The sequence below is a fragment of the Panthera uncia genome, chromosome F1 (assembly GCF_023721935.1).
Source record: "Panthera uncia isolate 11264 chromosome F1, Puncia_PCG_1.0, whole genome shotgun sequence".
NCBI lineage: Eukaryota > Metazoa > Chordata > Mammalia > Carnivora > Felidae > Panthera > Panthera uncia.
In genome coordinates, this window is record NC_064813.1 from 61,030,421 (window position 1) to 61,048,798 (window position 18,378).

An 18,378-nucleotide genomic window follows, 5' to 3' on the forward strand; every position below is an offset into this window, starting at 1 on the left:
CTTCCTGGGATAGTGTGGCCCATGACGTCTGCGGGATCGGGCCAAACCTACCTCTCCGGCCTCACCTTGGGCTTTCTGCACATCTCTGCTGGCTCCCATCCTGACTTCGTAAGTGCACAAAGTACCTTCCAGCCTCAGGGTCTCCCTGCATGTCATGTTCCGTGTACCTGGAATGTTCTTCCCCTCCCCTCCCTTACCTGCTGACTCCTGCTCATCCTCCAGCTCTTAGAGAATTCCTCCGAGCCTTTGGGGAAATTAGGAATTTCTGTTACATGCTCTTACAGTGCGCTGCTTTCCTTCTTAGCACTTTTCACACTTGTAAAACAAATAATTGTTTGTTTCAATACAAATAATTGTTTCATTTTGGTCTCTCCACTAACTATTCAGTGTCATATGGCCAGAGATCTTGTCTATCTTTCTCTCTGTTGTTTGCCTCATTTCTAGTAGGGTGTCTGGGTATTAACTGAGTGTTCAATAAATATCTGTTGAAAAGGTGATAAAAGAAGAGTTTTCTGTTGTTCCTAATTAGGAGGCTTAAAAACAAAGACCTGGGAAGTCAGGAAAGGGTAGCCCTGACTAATGATGCTTAACCAGGCAGCAGACATATAAGACTTCTTTGTAATTCTGGGGCATTACATATCTATTGCAACCCATCTTTTTGTTCATGTATTTATTTAACAAATATATTTACTTAACATTAATGTTAATTTATTTAATGCTTATGAATTTATCTAACAAATCAGTTCCTGCTGTGAAGATACAGTGGTGAACAGGACAGATAAATGACTTAGCCCACGGATCCTACATTCTGGTAGAGGAGAAAGACAAGAGGCAATAGATTTTCGATTCTCAAATAGGCAATCAAATTGTCTGACAATAGCTATTATGAATTGTTACTATTTCAGATAGTATGACAAAACTACGGAAAACTCTAAAATATGATAGGGGGATAAAAGAGATGCGTGGGGGGTTCTTTTAGGTAACAACCTTCACCAGAGATTTTCTAGTTCACTCATGCTTGTTTACCTCCTTAGTGAAACTGTAAGCAATTTTGAGAATAGTAATCATGTCAGATTCTTCCTTTTCCCGCTGGGCAGCTGCCAACACATGGTACCCATTAGATGCTCAATACACATTTGGCAAATAAATAAGTAAGCAAAAGGGTAGAAGGCAGGTGGATGGATGGATGAACCCAAGGCTGGATGAATGGAGAGTTCACCATGTGTTGAACTCTTGAGGGCAGGTTCTGTAATTGATTCATTTCTCTAGGATTGTTTCATTTCTCAGCAATCACCAAAGGACACCAAGTTTCAGGGATGTTCTTTGAAGGGCTTTGTGGGCATTTGCATGAGAGGAAGAGAAGCTTTAGCATGAATTGTAGTCAATGGACACTGGATAAAGGTCCAAGAAGCTGCACTAAGGAGGGGTCCCCAAGCTTTGGTGAGGGAAAGAGCTGGGAGTCTCACTCTATGCCTTGATGAAGATCTCCAGCTCAATGCCAGAGCAAGGCTCTGAGCCAGAGATATTACAAAGCTTCTTGAGACAATTGGAGTGGGTCTTGAGGTCTAGATGTTGGAACCAAAGATAATAAGGATGAGGATAGGGAATTCAGAGATAAGAGCCAGAAAAGCAGCCAGTAGGCGAAGTTTCTTGGTGAATCAATATTCCCAGGGGCCTCAGAGAAAGGGCAGAGGAAAAAAGACAAGCTGATCTTGGATGGCCTTCCTCATCCTAGTGGGTCTTTGGAACCAGGATAAGCCTTGGCCCAGGGCAACCAACGTGGCACTTTTCAGCGGTACCAGTGCGGTTTTCCTAGTGAATATGCCTATTTTTGGTAAACTCCTGTGGAAGGGACCCCAGCCAATAGCAAAGACTCAGAGTGCCAAATCCTAAATGTCAGGCCCCTGTGCTTTTCCCCAAGCCCACTTCATTTTTTTTTTTTTATCAGATCCCATCCATCCATCTCTGAACTCCACATTATGAAAGATCAGGAAGCATGGAAAGGCGGAGGACAGCAAGGGACAGCGAGGGACCCAGAGACCCAGCAGCAAAGAAGGGTGTCCTGATTTTGCTTGCTGAGTTGTTCTCGGTGGTTCTTGACACTTCCACTACCCACCAATCTCCTGGACAGAGAAGCCAATTCACTTTCCAGTTTCCCAGAGTGGAAAACTACCAGTGTCGGCCACTGCATGCCCAGGCAGAGCTCGATCTGTCCTGAGCTCTGGTAGGGCCTGGCAGGCAGGCAGAGGAGAAGCAGGCAGCTGCCACCAGGCTCCAGCTTCCCAAGAATTATTTTCATACTATGCTGCCAAGGTTGAGAGCCTGAAAGGGCAGCTTGTTCCGTGATGTTTACCATCTCCCTGCTAGTTCCAGACCACAAGCTTACCCATCAATGAGTGTCCTATATGCAGCTTCCAGGAAAACACACGCATGGCACACGTGAGTCCTGTAGCATGGAGAGCTGATACCTGGGCCTCTCTGGGTACAAGGAAGACCAGACTGACCAGGAGGGGGGACACTGGGGTCAACCAGGGGACCGAAGACAGTCTCTGGTATAAAAGAACATCTGCAATCATAAACTTTAGAGCCAAGAAGGGGCTTCAGAAAACCAACCCCTCCAATGGCTCCATATCAAATATTAGTTAGAACCTCTGAGCCCCCAAAAGGTGAAATGACTTAGTCAAGGATGCACAGCTGACGAGGACTGAAATTCCTGCACAGGACTGAGACTCATGTCTCCTGATCCCTGGTTCCTCTTTCTTCAACCACAGGCTACCATGATCAAGTTCTTCCAATTCCAGAAAGGACAAGGTGGTCCCATTAGAGAAGCTGTCACTTGGGTCCCTGTTCCCCCAAACTCCACATTGGCTGCTACTCCAGACTGGTTCATTATTCAGGTAAATATCTATACAGCGGGATGCTACTAGAGGCCAACGAAGATTATTTGGGTTCCTCTAGGCACATAGGGTGATTCTGCCAACACCCCTTTTGCCCAAGTTGAGATTCCCCTTGGGATTAGCCCTTTAGAATTGCAGCCTTCCTGGAAGCCCAAAATACTTTCCAGAAACAATTATTGCAGAGCTCTGGAAGAGGAGTCCCCAGGCTGTACTGGATTCCAGGGTATCAAAGTGAGGGTCAGTCAAGATACATTCTTCTTCCTGGCTGCCAAAGTCAGTGAAGGTTTCATAGTAGAATAGTATGTCCTTCCTTCCAATAAGAAGGTGAGTTGAAGGGATGCCTGGGTGACTCAGTCGGTTAAACATCTGACTTCAGCTCAGGTCATGATCTCACGGCTTGTGAGTTTGAGCCCCACGTCGGGCTCTGTGCTGACAGCTTGGATGGAACCTGGAGCCTGCTTTGGATTCTGTGTCTCCCTCTCTCTCTACCCTCCCCCACTTGCATGCTGTCTCTCTCTCTCCCTTTCAAAAATAAATAATAAACATTTTTTCTTTAATTTAAAAAAAATGAAGGTGAGTTGAAGAGACAGCAGGTCAGGAACTGAGAAGAAAACTGGGGCCATGGTCTGGAAGCTTAAAACTGGATTCTGCCACTTCCAAATCATGGGACTTCAAGACAAGTTAGTAAAGCTCTCTGAACCTGAATTTCCTCATCTTTAACAGTATTGCCAAGAGGGCTGTTGTGGAGATTTAACATAATGAACACAAAGAATTTAGCATGCTTCATGAAATATAATAGGGCTCCAGATATGACACTCAGAAGGAGGAAAAGAGGATTATTTGTTTTAAATGTTACATTCACTCTTTCTAAAGCAATTTGGAGGTTTTATGGTCTTGGGAAGGTTACTTAACTTTCAGCCTCTCAGCTTAATGGTAATAATAGTATTTGTTTATAAGAATGCTATCAGGAAGCATGAGTTAATATATATCAAGTACTTAGTGATGTTTAAAGCAGAATAATGCTTGGGGCGCCTGGGTGGCTCAGTCGGTTAAGTGTCCGACTTCGGCTCAGGTCCTGATTTTATGGTTTGTGAGTTCGAGCCCCACATCGGGCTCTGTGCTGATGGCTCAGAGCCTGGAGCCTGCTTCGGATTCTGTGTCCCCTTCTCTCTCTGCCCCTCCCCCAACTTGTGCTCTGTCTCTCAAAAAGAAATAAATGTAAAAAAAAAATTTTAAAGCAGAATAATGCTTAAAACCGGATAGATGTTATTTATAGATGTTATTTATATTTTAACTATTTTTACCCTGACTCATTCTAAAACAGAGATTGGAATTGGCTTCCCAAATGGTATAAAATAATTAATAAATGAATAAACATATGTATGTTCAGGGGAAAGAGAATAGGGAAAAAAAGGATAAGCTAAAGAGCTAAGGTTGATATCCAAAAGATATTGCATGTGGGTCTATATACCTTTGCTGGTGATGGGCCTCACATTTGGCTCTGAGCTTCCCACTAGCCAATTCAAAAAGCAAGACACCATCAGTTAACATAATCTGGCAATAAGGTAAAAGTTAACTTTCTATTTCTGTTTCCAGGTGGGATGGAGTAGCTTACAGTAACCAGTGCTCCCCCCTGCATTTGAAAGATGCAGATAAAACTTATAAATCATCTATTTGAAAGCATCTGACTGCTCTGAGGTTTAAAAAAAAGTTAAAAACGGGCAAAACACCCAAATAGAAGTTTTTTTCTCCAAACAGATCGTTAGAACAGGGGACTAGAACTTCAAAGAAGGGAGAATCTGAGAGGGGATATACCTCCTGCAGCCCCTTTCAGCCATTCCTCAGTTTGGAGCAGGGGCACAGGGCTGGCTCTGGGCTTTGCGCAGGTAGAGAAGCTTCACTATGGGGCAAAACCCCAGAGCTTCTGGAAGAGATGGGTGATCGCTGTAGCCAGCAGCATCTTTCTCACTCTGCACATTTGCCAAATGCATAGTTATCAATCACAGCTGAGCGAGTTTCTCAGTAAGAAAGCTACTACAGAGTCCTGAATATTGGTCTAACCTACTAAAAGCAAATAAATTAAAATTATAGCTTTCCAAAGGTGGACTTACCCACCCCCTCCCCTCTTCTCCCCATAGCCGGGGCTCCTCCTGTGCCAGGATGAATCATTTCTTGTTAGCTATGCTTGTATATATAGAGAAAATTACACTTCATGGTTGGGCTTTTTTTTTGAGAGAGACAGAGCACAAGCAGGGGAGGGGCAGAGAGAGAGAGAGGGAGACACAGAATCGGAAGCAGGCTCCAGGCTCTGAGCTGTCAGCACAGAGTCCGACGTGGGACTCGAACCCACGGACTGCGAGATCGTGACCTGAGCCGAAGTTGGACATGCAACCCACTGAGCCACCCAGGCGCCCCCAAAGGGTTGATATTCTTATGAACTCTTTCTCGGCTTCCTAACATCTTTGTGAGACCAAACCTCAAATGGCATAATTTAGATGCTTTTTTTGAAGAAAAATACAGAGAAGCCTGGGAGGCCCTTGACTCCCTTCCTTCTTGTCTTCTCCTTATTCCTCAGGCACTTATCGATTGTCTATATAAGCCAGGTACTGTCATAGGTATTGGCCATGAATACACAAGAGATCATTGCCACACAAAATAAGACAAAGACCAAAGTCATAAATGTCTGTGCAGCAGGGGGGAAAAGTTGCATATTTTTTAACAACTCATCACCTCCTACTTAAGCCCCCCCCAAAAACCTCACTGTTTTGAATGTCTTAACTTTTACTTTACTTCACTGTGTATGTGTCCAAACCACGAAAAATTCTGGGAGGCCTATCTTGCCACATCCATGCTCTTCAGAGACCTGCTGGCTAGGACCAAAAGCTAAGCCAACAATCACACTGTTCTCCTCAGAAAAACATACTGCCATGGATAAGCTCGCCTGGGCACAGGGCCCTGCGTCCCCTTGGAGTCAGGATGGCCAGAGTTCAGGGTTGTTAGAAGCCCCCACTTCCCAAAGGTAACTTGAGTCTCTCTTGGAGACCACAAGGGACCATAATGGTCACTAATGAACTCTTTTTCTCTTTCCTCCCCCACCGTCTGCTACATAGAAACCATTGTTTTATGGTATTTGGTTTATTTTATTTTTCTCTTCTTCCAAAAGGAACAAATCACAACCCTCAATATTTGCATATCACTTTCGAAAGCCCACTGACTTCTGTTATCTCATTTGGTCCCCCTATTGTAGCCACGTGAGGTGCAGAAGGCAGAGTTCATTTTCCCCCGTTGTGTCAGTGAGCAAAGTGAGATATGGAGCTTTACCTAAAGTCACAAAGCTAGATAGTGACAGAAGTGGAAAGAGGCTTGAGGTCTCTTTATTTCCATCACCCGGTCTCTTCACCAAACCACATTGGCATCACACGGTATGTCTGCACTCACTCTCCACACTATAATGAGACCTCAGGGTCAAGAAGAACCACCGATTCGGACAGAGGACCCGGGAAGGCTTACTGCCTGTCTAATTTCTTGGAACATCTTCGTCTCAGATTTGCTGAAATATGATAGCAAAAGGACATCCTGCATCCTGGTTATGGGATGTAAAATCAATACGCAAAAAAAACGGTTGCATTTCTATACGCTGATAATGAAGTATCAGAAAGAGAAATTTAAAAAAAATCCCGTTTTTATAATTGCACAAAAATAATAAAATACCCAGGAATTTTCCTCCTCCTTTCACCGAGGAGGTGAAAGACCTGCATATCGAAAAGCACAAAACATTAATACAAGAAACCAAAGAAGATACAAATAAATAGAAACCTATTCCATGCTGATGGATGAAAGAATCAATATTGTTAAAATGTCCATATTATCCAAAGAATCTACAGAGCCAAAGCAAGGTCGATCCAAATTCCAATGGCGTTATTCTAATAATCCTAAACAAATGATATAGATAGAACGAATAATCCTAAAATTGGTATGGAACCACAAAAAATTCTGAATAGCCAAACCAATCTTGAGAAAGAAGAACAAAGCTGGAGGCATCATGTCCCCCAATTACTAGATATATGACAAAGCTATAGTAATTAAAACAGTATGGTATTGGCATACAAAATAGAGACCCTAGAAATAAATCTACACGTACATGGTCAGTTAATTTATGACAAAGGAGCCGAGAACACACAATGGGAAAAGGACTATCTCTTCAATAAATAGTGCTGGGAAAATGGGACAGCCACATGCAAAAGAATGAAACCTGACCACTATCTTATACCATGCACAAAAATTAATTCAAAATCAATTAAAGACATGAATGGGAGACCTGAAACCATAGAACTCCTAGAAGAAAACATAGGCAGTAAGCCTCCTGACATGGCTTTTGGCAATGATTTTTTGAATCTGACACCATAACCAAAAGCAACAAAAGAAAAACATAAAAAAGCGGGAATGCATCATACTAAAAAGCTTGTGCACAGCAAAGGAAACCACCAACAAATAAAAAGGCAACCCACTGAATGGGAGAAAATATTTGCAAATCATGTATCTGATAAGGGACTAATATCCAAAAGATATACAGAACTCCTACAACTCAATAGCACAAAACCAAATGGTCCAATTAAAAAATAGGCAGAAGATGCGAACAGGCATTTTCCAAAGCAGACATACAGGTGATCGGCAGGTACATGAAAAAAAAGGTTCAGCATCACTCATCATCAGGGCAAGGCACATCACAACGATGAGATATCGCCTCAAACCTCTTAAAATGGCTACTGTCAAAAAGGCAAGAGATAATAAGTGTCGGCAAGGCTGTGGAGAAAAAGAGATCCTTCTGCACTTAGGGAAGACAGTGTGGAGTCTCTACAAGACATTAAAAATAGAACTGCCATTGTGACCCAGCAGTCCCACTTTTGGGTGTTCATCTGAAGAAAATGAAACACTAACTCAAAAAGATATGTGCACACACACACCCCCGTTCACTGCAGCATTATTTACAATAGGCAAGATACAAAAACAACCGAAGTGTCCACCAGTGGATGGATGGATAAGGAAATTGTGGTATATGTATACAGTGGAATATCGGTCATGAGAAAAAAGGAAATCCTGCCATTTGTGACAACGAATAAAACCTGAGGGCATTACACTAACTGAAATAAGTCAGACGGAGATCTCTCTTATATGTGGGATCTAAAAATATATATATAAGGGACGCTTGGGTGATTCAGTCGGTTAAGTGTCTGACTTTGGCTCAGGTCGTGACCTCATGGCTCAAACGGGCTCTGTGTTGACACCCCGGAGCCTGGAACCTGCTTCGGATTCTGTGTCTCCCTCTCTCTCTGCCCCTCCCCCACTCACGCTCTGTCTCTCTCTCTCAAAAATGAAGAAAAACATTAAATTTTTTTTTTTTTTAAAGCTCACAGATACAGAGAACAGACCGGTGGTTACCTGAGGCAGGGGGTAGAGGGTGGAAAAAATGGGTGAAGGCGATTTAAATTTATTAAAAAAGTAAAATAAGGAATCTAACTGTGGGGCGGGGGGGAGGCAGTGGAAAGAACTCACAACCTGGGAGGAAGGACATGGCATCCCATTTTGTTATCACCGGGTGAGGACAAAGCCTTTGATTGGAAAGTACCTGTCACATACTGGGGATCCCAAAGTTAGGTGGCTCCTGTTTCTGGTACGACCCTAACCTCACTGTTGCCCTCATGACCCCTCAGTGACAACCATCTCCACACTCTTACTTTCCTATTTGTGCCTCTGAGCCTTTTCTTAGCTCAAATGCTCTCCTTTCCTCTTTCCACCTAGCCTGGCAAATTCCTCCATGTCTGGCCCACATTCATACCTTCAGTATTTCAACCACTCAGACCCTGGGGAGCTGACCTGGTTGGGTAGTACGTGAGCATCCAGTGTGTCTGACAATCCAGGAGCACAGAGGTCAAGAGCACGCTTGCTGGTCAAGAGCGCCTCTTAGCTCTGCCACTTAGCTAGCTCTGCAACCTTGAGTGAGTTACCTAAGGTTTCTGGGCCTCAGTTTCTCCTGTGAAGCTGGAAAGACAATACTACCTACTTCATAAGATTACTGCAAAGATTAAATTTGCTGACGCCCACTTCGAATGGCACCAGGAATATATTAAGTGCTGGTTGAGTGTTAGTTGGTATTCCCCTTTGAACTCTGCATTCTCTTTTTCCCTATTTGGCACAACAGAGGGTGTTTAAGGGGCAGATGAGCTTCAGTTGTCCCCAGAGAAAGATCCTTTTACTGGCAGGAAGGATACCAAAGGCCACCCTCAGGCTAGACTCGACAAACATATAAGCAAGAAAGAGCCAATCTGGGCAGCATCAGGCATTGCTTGCTTAAGAGAAATTCAAGCAGGGAGGTCCCTTTGCAGCCTTTTTATCTCCCTCTGAGGGCCCTGCTCAGTCTGAATAAAGCAAACAAGCAATCTGTCTCTGTCTCTGTCTCTGTCTCTGTCTCTCTCTCTCTCACACACACACACACACACACACACACACACAGAGCCCTAGCATCTCGGGTCTGGTTTCAGAAATCTGAAACCAGTGCCACATTCTCATTAGATGAAGCCCCACAAACCTTCTCACACATCTCTGGGGACATGAAGGATGAGAGCCCAGGATTTTCCAATTTGGAAATGTGTGTGAGTAAAGTTACATGTATCAGCTTTGGCGGTAGACAAGGGGGTGAGGAGAAGGGGAGAACGCTGTGCAGAAGGGAACCAGGGTATCTCTGGAGCTTTGGTATCTTTGCGAGGCTGAGTCAGTACCAAAGGGCTTCTAGACCCTTGCTTACTGGGCATGCTAATGAGACCAAGTTTCCCAGAGCGAGCTCTGCATGATCCTCTGAGTCTTTTCTATTCCTTCGCCTCAGGCCATCCCTCAAACCCCAACTACCTGTCACCCCCTTAAATGCACACTGATGGTCACAGAAAAGTAGCCATCAGGCTGCCCAGCTATTACATGATTATTGGAGAAAGGTCATTTCCTCACTGGCTCCCTGAGGGGCTGAGTGGTTTTGGTGGAATGACCTTGGAGCTGGGAGACGGGAGTCGTGGGCTCCTGCTTTACCATTCGCTAGATGTGTGCTCGTGGACAAATCTCTCACTCCCTTTGACATCACTTCCTTTACCTGTAAAATGGGGAAGAGGGACTTGGATATCGTTAAGGTTCATTGCAACTCAAATAGCCCAGGACGCTAGTTGCCTAGGTCCAAAGAACTCACTGGGGTGTAGGATTGATGCTGGAAACAACAAAACCACAGTGATGAACCTAAAACTACAGGAGTCTATAGGAGAAGAAATTCCTCCTCTCAGAATCCCAAACCTTTAATGTCTTTGTCTCTCCCCCGAAAGTAGGAACATTATAGACACCAAAGGAGGACTCCCCCACCCCAGGGTTCTGAATTGCTAGTAAGCTTCCTGCCTCCTATGAAGGGAAAATGCGGAACGGAAACAGGAAGCCCCAAAGCTGCCCTGCCCTGGCTCTGTCCTGTGCATCCTGAATGCCTGGGTTGCCTGTTAGGGAAAAGAGCTGTTTCTCCCTCTTCCAAGTAAAAGCACTTCTCACAGGCCAAGTCAGAGGGTGGGGCCAACTGCCTTTGTGCTCCTCACAGACAGCAACTGTCTGGTTGGTTGGCTGAGTCTTCAGGACCTCAGACCCCTGGGCTTGGTGTCCAGGATAATCAGGTCACTTCTACTCGTCCTCCTCCCTCGAAATCCCTAAGATTCTGGGCCCTGACTGACCACTGAAGGAGAAGCCTGGAGGCGTCTAACCTGGCCAGGTGATCAAACCACTATTATAACCCAGACTATTCTTATACTTCATTGTGGCATCTAGAGATGTCCCTTTGTCCTGGAGGTACTCTCAGGCTCTCCTGTTAAGTCCAGTCGCCCCACCCAAGGATCTACAAGAGGATGAAAATGCTGCCCCTTTGGGTCTCTCACTCAGCACCCTCCACCAGGCAGCCCCCCATGTTCCTCCCCATCCCTTCTGGCCATTGCATACATGCTATTTCTTCTTCCTGAAAGGCTTCTTCTTAGACCCACCTCCAGAGGAAAAAAATTGCCCAACAAAAAGCTTCTTGTACTATGAAACTCCTACAGATTAGGCTGGGGCAGGCTTTGTGTACCTAACCTGTCACTAGGGGGCATTTTAGGGTACGTGTGTGTGTGTGTGTGTGTGTGTATGTGTGTATACACACTGATATATATATATCAGCTATCTTCTTTGTGCTTAACCTCAAAGGCGAGGTTCTTCCAAAGTTCAGATTTTAGAACCCCAAGCCTGAGAAGTGCCAGGGAGCTGGGGACAAGTGGATTTTCTTACAAAGAACAGCCATGCAAGATCAGGGACCCTGCTTCCAAGTCCAAAGCCCATCCATATCTTCCAGTATAGGTGGTAAAGCTCCCACACCATAAAATCACAGTAAGTTTGTGACAGAAAGGCTCTCACAGATCACCTAATCCAACATCACCTAATCCATCACGACAGGTGAAAGGATTAAGGAAATACGAAGAGAAATACAATGGCAGGCATAATGTCACATAACTAATTAAAGACCAAGCCAGGATCATAACCAGGTTTTTCCTCAGAATCACTTTCTAAGTGAGTTAAATACTATTTTCTTGTCTTTCTTTTTTCTTTTATTTGAGAGAGAGCATGAGCAGGGGAGGGGCAGAGGGAAAGGGAGAGAGAGAATGTTAAGCAGGCTCCACACCCAGCATGGAGCCCAATGCAGGCTCGATCCCACGACCCTGGGCTCATGACCTGAGCCAAAATCAAGAGTCAGATATTCAACCGATTAAGCCACCTGGGCACCCCAATGAGTTAAATACTATTTTCTAGGTAAACTGCAAATCATTCGGCAGAATATTCTAACAATGTCCACATCATTTGTTGATTTGTAGAAATGTTTTTCACAAATTGTTGGTATGATTGTTTGATGGAGACTAGCTAACTGATCTCCTGAGCCATGATTGTGACAGAGGAAACTGCCTCAACCTCTTCCAATGACCTTCCATTGAATCGACAGTCATCTGGTCCCTGTCCCTGGTGCACGGTTACAATGGGAAGCTGGCGAGGCATGCTGTCCACACTTCAGAACTGTGTACATACTCCTGCATGTCAGTATTTCCTGGGTGGACCCGTAGAGCCTACACTGCAGCCCCCAGTGACAACGCCACCTTGAAGCCTGCCATTACTGGAAATGCCACTATTACTACCTTTCTCCCTACCTGCTTGGCTGCCACTGTCAAAGCTCTGGTGCTTTAGAGCAGTGGGCCAACGGCCTCCCTGCCATCATGTCATGACCTACTACCTATACCACACTAGTAGTACTAACTGGGAGTCTCCATGGCGTGGAGACTCCATGACACCAGCAGCCATGATGAAATCTCCACAACGGGCTTAAACTAATGAGCTGGTTGTAGACTTTATATTAATTAAATTTAATGTTTAGCCCAGTTGCTATTTGCCAGCCAACATTTTATATCAAATACTCTATTAAAATATGTGTTGATATTTTAAGATCTGTTTACAACCCAGTTCTCCCGACTTACATCCAAGATGGCATCTATTTATACCATGGGACCAACCTGTGGGGAAAACCTACCTGGCCAAGAATTTTCGTCTTTCAGTAGAAACCAATAAGGACTTCTGAAAAGTCATCCATAAATCAACATGCGTTTATTATGTATCTACTCTACATTCATCAGTGTGCAGGCCCTAGGACTCCACAGACCCCAAGATTTGTGCCTCGATCCTTTAACACTGATTACCGTTTCTCGTTGCTGGTCTCTAGCTTAACTTGGTAAAACAGAAGAAATGGTAGAGAGAAGGATTAGTTCTTCAACATACCTCCAATATTCTATGTTCTATAAAGATCTTTGCAAGTCAAGACATTTCTTCCTTTCTCCCTGGGAGAAAGAGGCAACAGAAGGGGCACTTGGGTGGCTCAGTTGGTTAAGTCTCTGACTTTTGATTTCGGCTTAGGTCACGATCTCACAGTTCACGAGTCCAAACCCTGCGTAGGGCTCTGCGCTGATGGTGTGGAGCATGCTTGGGATTCTCTCTCTCTCTCTCTCTCTCTCTCTCTCTCTCTCCCTCTCCCTCTCTCCCTTTCTTTCTGGTTCTCTCTCTCTCTCCCAAAATAAATCAAAAAACTTAAAAAAAAAAAGAGCCAACAGAAATGGTTGGCACCAGGAATATGGGGAAAATGTTTTAATGATAACTGCTTTCTGTCTTCACACAGCTCATTCCCTGCCACAGGGCTACAACAATGCTCTCGAACAGAGAACACTAGCTCTTTTGGTTCATTCATCAAAATGTCCTCATATCATCCTAGTCTCTGTTAATGTGCCTGGCACCAAAACACGCTACCACTCTGTGCACACATAGTGACCCTTCCTTGGAGACCGAATCAGAGAGATGACCATTTGCTTGTTCAATGTAGCAGGAAGCAACCACACTTCAACGGGGTGGGAGGAATACAGAGGAGAGAAATGAGGGAATGGTGTTCAAGTTCAGATCTGAGGTGAACCAACTAAGCTTATTACAAGAAAGTAATAAGGCACTGGGTTTATTAAAACAAGAAATCCTTGATTTTAAGGTGTTTTGATTATATTTCCTTTTCAGGTATAAAGAATATCCCACAGAGACAGAATTCTAGTTAGGAGAAGAGGGTGAGGATATTCACAATGTACCCTCATGCTATATGAAGAGGACAAAAGAAAAATGTCCTCAAAAATCCATATGCAGTACGGAGCAGCAGAACTTTCATACATTACCGTGGGATGGGCAAATTGGTAAAATCTCTTTGGAAAACTCTGGTAATGTGTAGAAAAACATACTGTATGTAACATATAACTCAGTAACTCCACTTCCAGGTATATGCCCCAAAAAGCTGAATACACACTTCTACCAAAAGACCTTTACAAGAATGATTATAGCAGATTTATTCATGATGGGCCCAAACTGGAAACGATCCAAATTCCCATCCACAGTAGACTGGATAAATAAAATATTCAAACAAAGTAATATCACACAACAATGAAAACAAACAGTTGCCGGGGAGCCTGGGTGGCGCAGTCGGTTAAGCGTCCGACTTCAGCCAGGTCACGATCTCGCGGTCCGTGAGTTCGAGCCCCGCGTCAGGCTCTGGGCTGATGGCTCGGAGCCTGGAGCCTGTTTCCGATTCTGTGTCTCCCTCTCTCTCTGCCCCTCCCCCGTTCATGCTCTGTCTCTCTCTGTCCCAAAAAAAAAAAAAAAAAAAAAAAAAAAAAAAAAAAAAAAAGAAAACAAACAGTTGCCAACTGCATGCAGAAGGGTGGATGAATGTCATGAACAAAATATTGAATGAAAGAAGCCAGATGCGAAATAGTACTTATGCATCATCTGCTTCCATTTATATAAAGTATAAAAACAGGCAAAATTAATCTATATTGTTATAAAGCAGGATAATGATTACCCTTGGAGTGAGGGTGAGAAGAAGTGACTGAAAAGAAGCATGAGGTGAGCTTCTGAAATCTGGTAAACCTCTGTTTCTTAATCTGGATGCTGCTTAGATGGATGTATTCAGTTTGTAAAATTCATCACATTGAGCATTTATACTAAGTATAAGGATATATGTATACTTTCCTATATTTATATTTGTGCCAACATGGAAAAAAAAAATGACTCCAATCCTTTACCCTTCCCTGTATTCAGGCCATCCCCATGTGATTTTTTTTATGCCATCCCACTCTGACTCAGGGCTTGGCCATGTGACTTGCTTTGGCCAATGAGATCTCAGCGAATGTGACTAAAGCATTGGCTTGGAAAATGCTGCACATTTCTGCTTCTGCTATTGCTCCTGTGCAATTTCCATTAAAACATATCCATGCTAGTCTGCTAGAGGAGAGGACAGCCAAGCTGCCCAGTCGTCAGAGCCAAGGCCATCCTAGATGAACCAATAACCAGCTGACTCCCAGATAGGTGCATGAAACCAGAGATCAGAAGAATACTTCAACCAACCCCAGACTGGATCACCAACTTTACGTAAGTTGTTAAGAGGCATTACTCTGGTAATAGACAAGTGTACTTCAATTTAAAGTTAAAATATACATGCAATTTTCCCCAATGTTTATAGCAGCGCTATCGACAATAGCCAAAATATGGAAACATCCCAAACGTCCATTGACGGATGAATGGATAAAGAAGGTGTGGTTTATAGATACAATGGAGTATTACTCGGCAATCAAAAAGAATGAAATCTTGCCATTTGCAACCACATGGATGGAACTGGAGGGCATTATGCTAAGTGAAATTAGTCAGAGAAAGACAAATATCATATGACTTCACTCATATGATGGAATTTAAGATACACTCATATGGAGGAATTTAAGATACAAAACAGATGAACAGAAGGGAAGGGAAGCAAAGATAATATAAAAACAGGGAGGGGGACAAAACATAAGAGACTCTTAAATATGGAGAATAAACAGAGGGATGCTGGAGGGGGTGTGGGAGGGGGGATGGGCTAAATGGGTAAAGGGCATTAAGGAATCTACTCCTGAAATCACTGTTGTACTATGTGCTAACTAACTTGGATGTAAATTTAAAAATTAAGTAATTAATTAATTTAAAAAATAGAAATAAAATAAAATATATAGAGAGAGACACACATACAATTGTTTTAAAAAGTTGGGGAGAACTAAAAGATTTCTCTGGACACATTTATTTTTGAGTATGGCCACACCTGATAGGAAAGAAAGACTGCCTGAGATCCCATAAGACCAGGGTCCCAGAAGCACAACATGACATCCAAGTAAAACATAGGCCTAAACCAGCCAAAAATAACTGGAAACCCAACCTGTGGAAGTTCTCCAAGTCATCTAAAAATTCTTTCCTGTTTCCAAGAAGATGCAGAAGCAAACAGATGCTTCCTCCGCCTCCCATTTTTTAAAATTCCCATTTACTCCACTCTAGTTTATATCAAGAGCCCTTTCACAATAGCCAAGATGTTATATAGACAGAGGATATTAGTTTCTGTTTCTGCTTTAGACAAGTTTCATCATGAAAGTGAAGGAAGGAAGGAAGGAAGGAAGGAAGGAAGGAAGGAAGGAAAGAAGGAGGAAGGAGAAGGAGGGAGGAAGAGAGGGAGGGAGGAAGGAAGGGGAGGGAGGGAGGAAGGAAGGGAGGGAGGAAGGAAGGAAAGAAGGAGGGGAGGGAAAGAGGGAGGGAGGGAGGGAGGGAGGGAGGGAGGGAGGGAGGAAAGAAGGAAAGAAGGAAGGAAGGAAGGAAGGAGGAAGGAGAAGGAGGGAAGAAAAGAGGGAGGGAGGAAGGAAGGGGAGGGAGGGAGGAAGGAAGGAAGGGAGGAAGGAAGGAAGAAAGGAGGGGAGGGAGAGAGGGAGGGAGGGAGGGAGGGAGGAAGGAAGGAAGGAAGGAAGGAATAAGGGGAAAAGATGACCCTTTGGATACCCTTGGCAGGGCCTTTGCCAAGATGAACATTGATGGACTTGAGTGTTCAGCTGGTCTTCTAGCATGTGGCTGAGCAATGGCCGTGTTACCTGGATTAACCTGAGCTTTTGCAGAACTCAAGATGGACAGCAGCAGGAGTAGCATCAAGGGTATTCTGGGAATCGAAGTCATCTCAGAAGATGGTGTCGGAACTGGAGCCTGCAGCCCACCAAAATGCAAGCAAACGAGAAAGAGAAGGAGAGGAGAGGAGTGAGACAGATACTATCAAAATGAATGGATACAATTTGCACTATTATGTTTGGGTTCTTACAGCCTTTATTTCTATATTTAGGACTTCAAGTCACAGACTTGGAGAGTCTTGTGGGACATTCAATAATCACATAATGTAAGAATTTCCAAACTCAGATCGTGAAATTACAATTACCAAAACTATAGGCAAGTAACAAAGTTTTACTAAGATTAATACTTACCCACATTGTGAACGGTGATAATCTAAAACTTACATTTATGAAGTCCTCACAATTTTGATATTGATTCCAATATTAAACCAAGAAAAAATATATATATATGGGGAATATTTACAGATACCTACATATATACAGGTTAGTATACACACATGCATCTCTTTGCTGTATCAGCTGAGAGGGCCTAAAAGCCAGACACCACAATAGCAACAAGTATGCCTAGTGCCCAGATCTTGGTTTTTAATACCATTCTCCAATAAAAGGAGTCAGAGTTCCTTGGAGAAGTGGCTGATCCCAGGCCTGGGGCAGGATATATACAATATGAGCCTGGAGAATCTTTTAGTGGCAGAAATCAAGAAAGTATACATCCCCCCAAGTGATGGGGATATATCAACAGGACACAGGAACCAACTGAAAGAGTTCTCAGTGGTCAAAGCTGGAAGAATTTGAGCAACAGAATAAATAAAGTAATATTGGACTACAACCCAAGGAATAAAATAAATATCTACAAGTCCATGTTGATATAAATAAATGACTGAATAAGCAAAAGGGGGAGAACAGAAAATCTTCCCATTCAAAAGAATTCTAAATAATTTATGTAGATACTCTGCTTTTAAGGGGGTGGCACATAGTCCCTCCCCTTAGGGTGAACTGCACACAGTGACCTTCTCCCAAATAGTCCAGTATGGAAATGGAGGAAGTAGTTTTTCAGTGGAGGAACTTGACAAATGCTACCTCAAGCCAGGTGATGGATGTTAACATCACCTTTGATAAGTCATACTGTTAATATATACCCTAGATATGATATGATGAGAATGGCACAGGATAGCCTCTGTGGTTTTCCTCCTAAAAACTCATTACCTCAGACTAATCATGAGGAAAACATCAGTTCAGTCCCATTTTAGGGACACTCTACAAAATTCCTATTGAATAATCCTCTAAGCTATCAAGATCACAAAAGACAAGAAAGTCTAAGAAACTGTCACAGCTAAGGGAGCCTAAGGAGGCACAACAACTAACTGTAAAGTGGCATCCTGGATGATGATCCTGGAATAGATAAAGGACATAGGGGAAAACTGAGGAAATCTGAATGAAGGATAGACTTTAGTTCATTATAATGTATCAACATTGGTTCATTAACTATGACAAAGCTACTGTACTAATGTAGGATGTTAATAATAGGGGAAATTGGGTATTGGGTAAACAGGAATTCTATGTACTATCTTTGCATTGACTCTGCAAGTACGAAACTGTTCTAGAATAAAAATTGTACTAAAAAGTTTCTGCCAGGTAACACTAATCATCAACCAAACCAACAATGGACCCATTGTTATAAATAATATGCAATACATAATTACAAAGGAAGACAAAATCCCATTAAGCTGGGGTGATTACAGAAGGCTTCATGGAGAAATCTGACCTGATCAGGCTCTTGAATGATGAGTAGGATTTTAATGGGCTATAATGGGAATGTAGTAAATAAAGGGGGAACATAGCCAAGACACCTGTTGAGGAAGCAGAAACTTTCTATGATGTTTTCTAGGTGATAGAAC

The 18,378-nt window shown here is 43.3% G+C and overlaps 1 protein-coding gene across 2 annotated transcripts in view; it reads right to left on the reverse strand.

Annotated features, from left to right (window-relative positions):
- The window catches only part of DDR2 (discoidin domain receptor tyrosine kinase 2), a 155,711-nt gene that overhangs the window by 46,740 nt on the left and 90,593 nt on the right, over positions 1-18,378 (reverse strand). For both annotated transcript variants that reach the window (XM_049635255.1, XM_049635254.1), the window contains one exon: positions 16,451-16,559. In XM_049635255.1, the coding sequence (XP_049491212.1) occupies positions 16,451-16,532 (82 nt within the window). In that variant the 5' untranslated portion in view covers positions 16,533-16,559. The remainder of the gene's footprint in view (positions 1-16,450; positions 16,560-18,378) is intronic.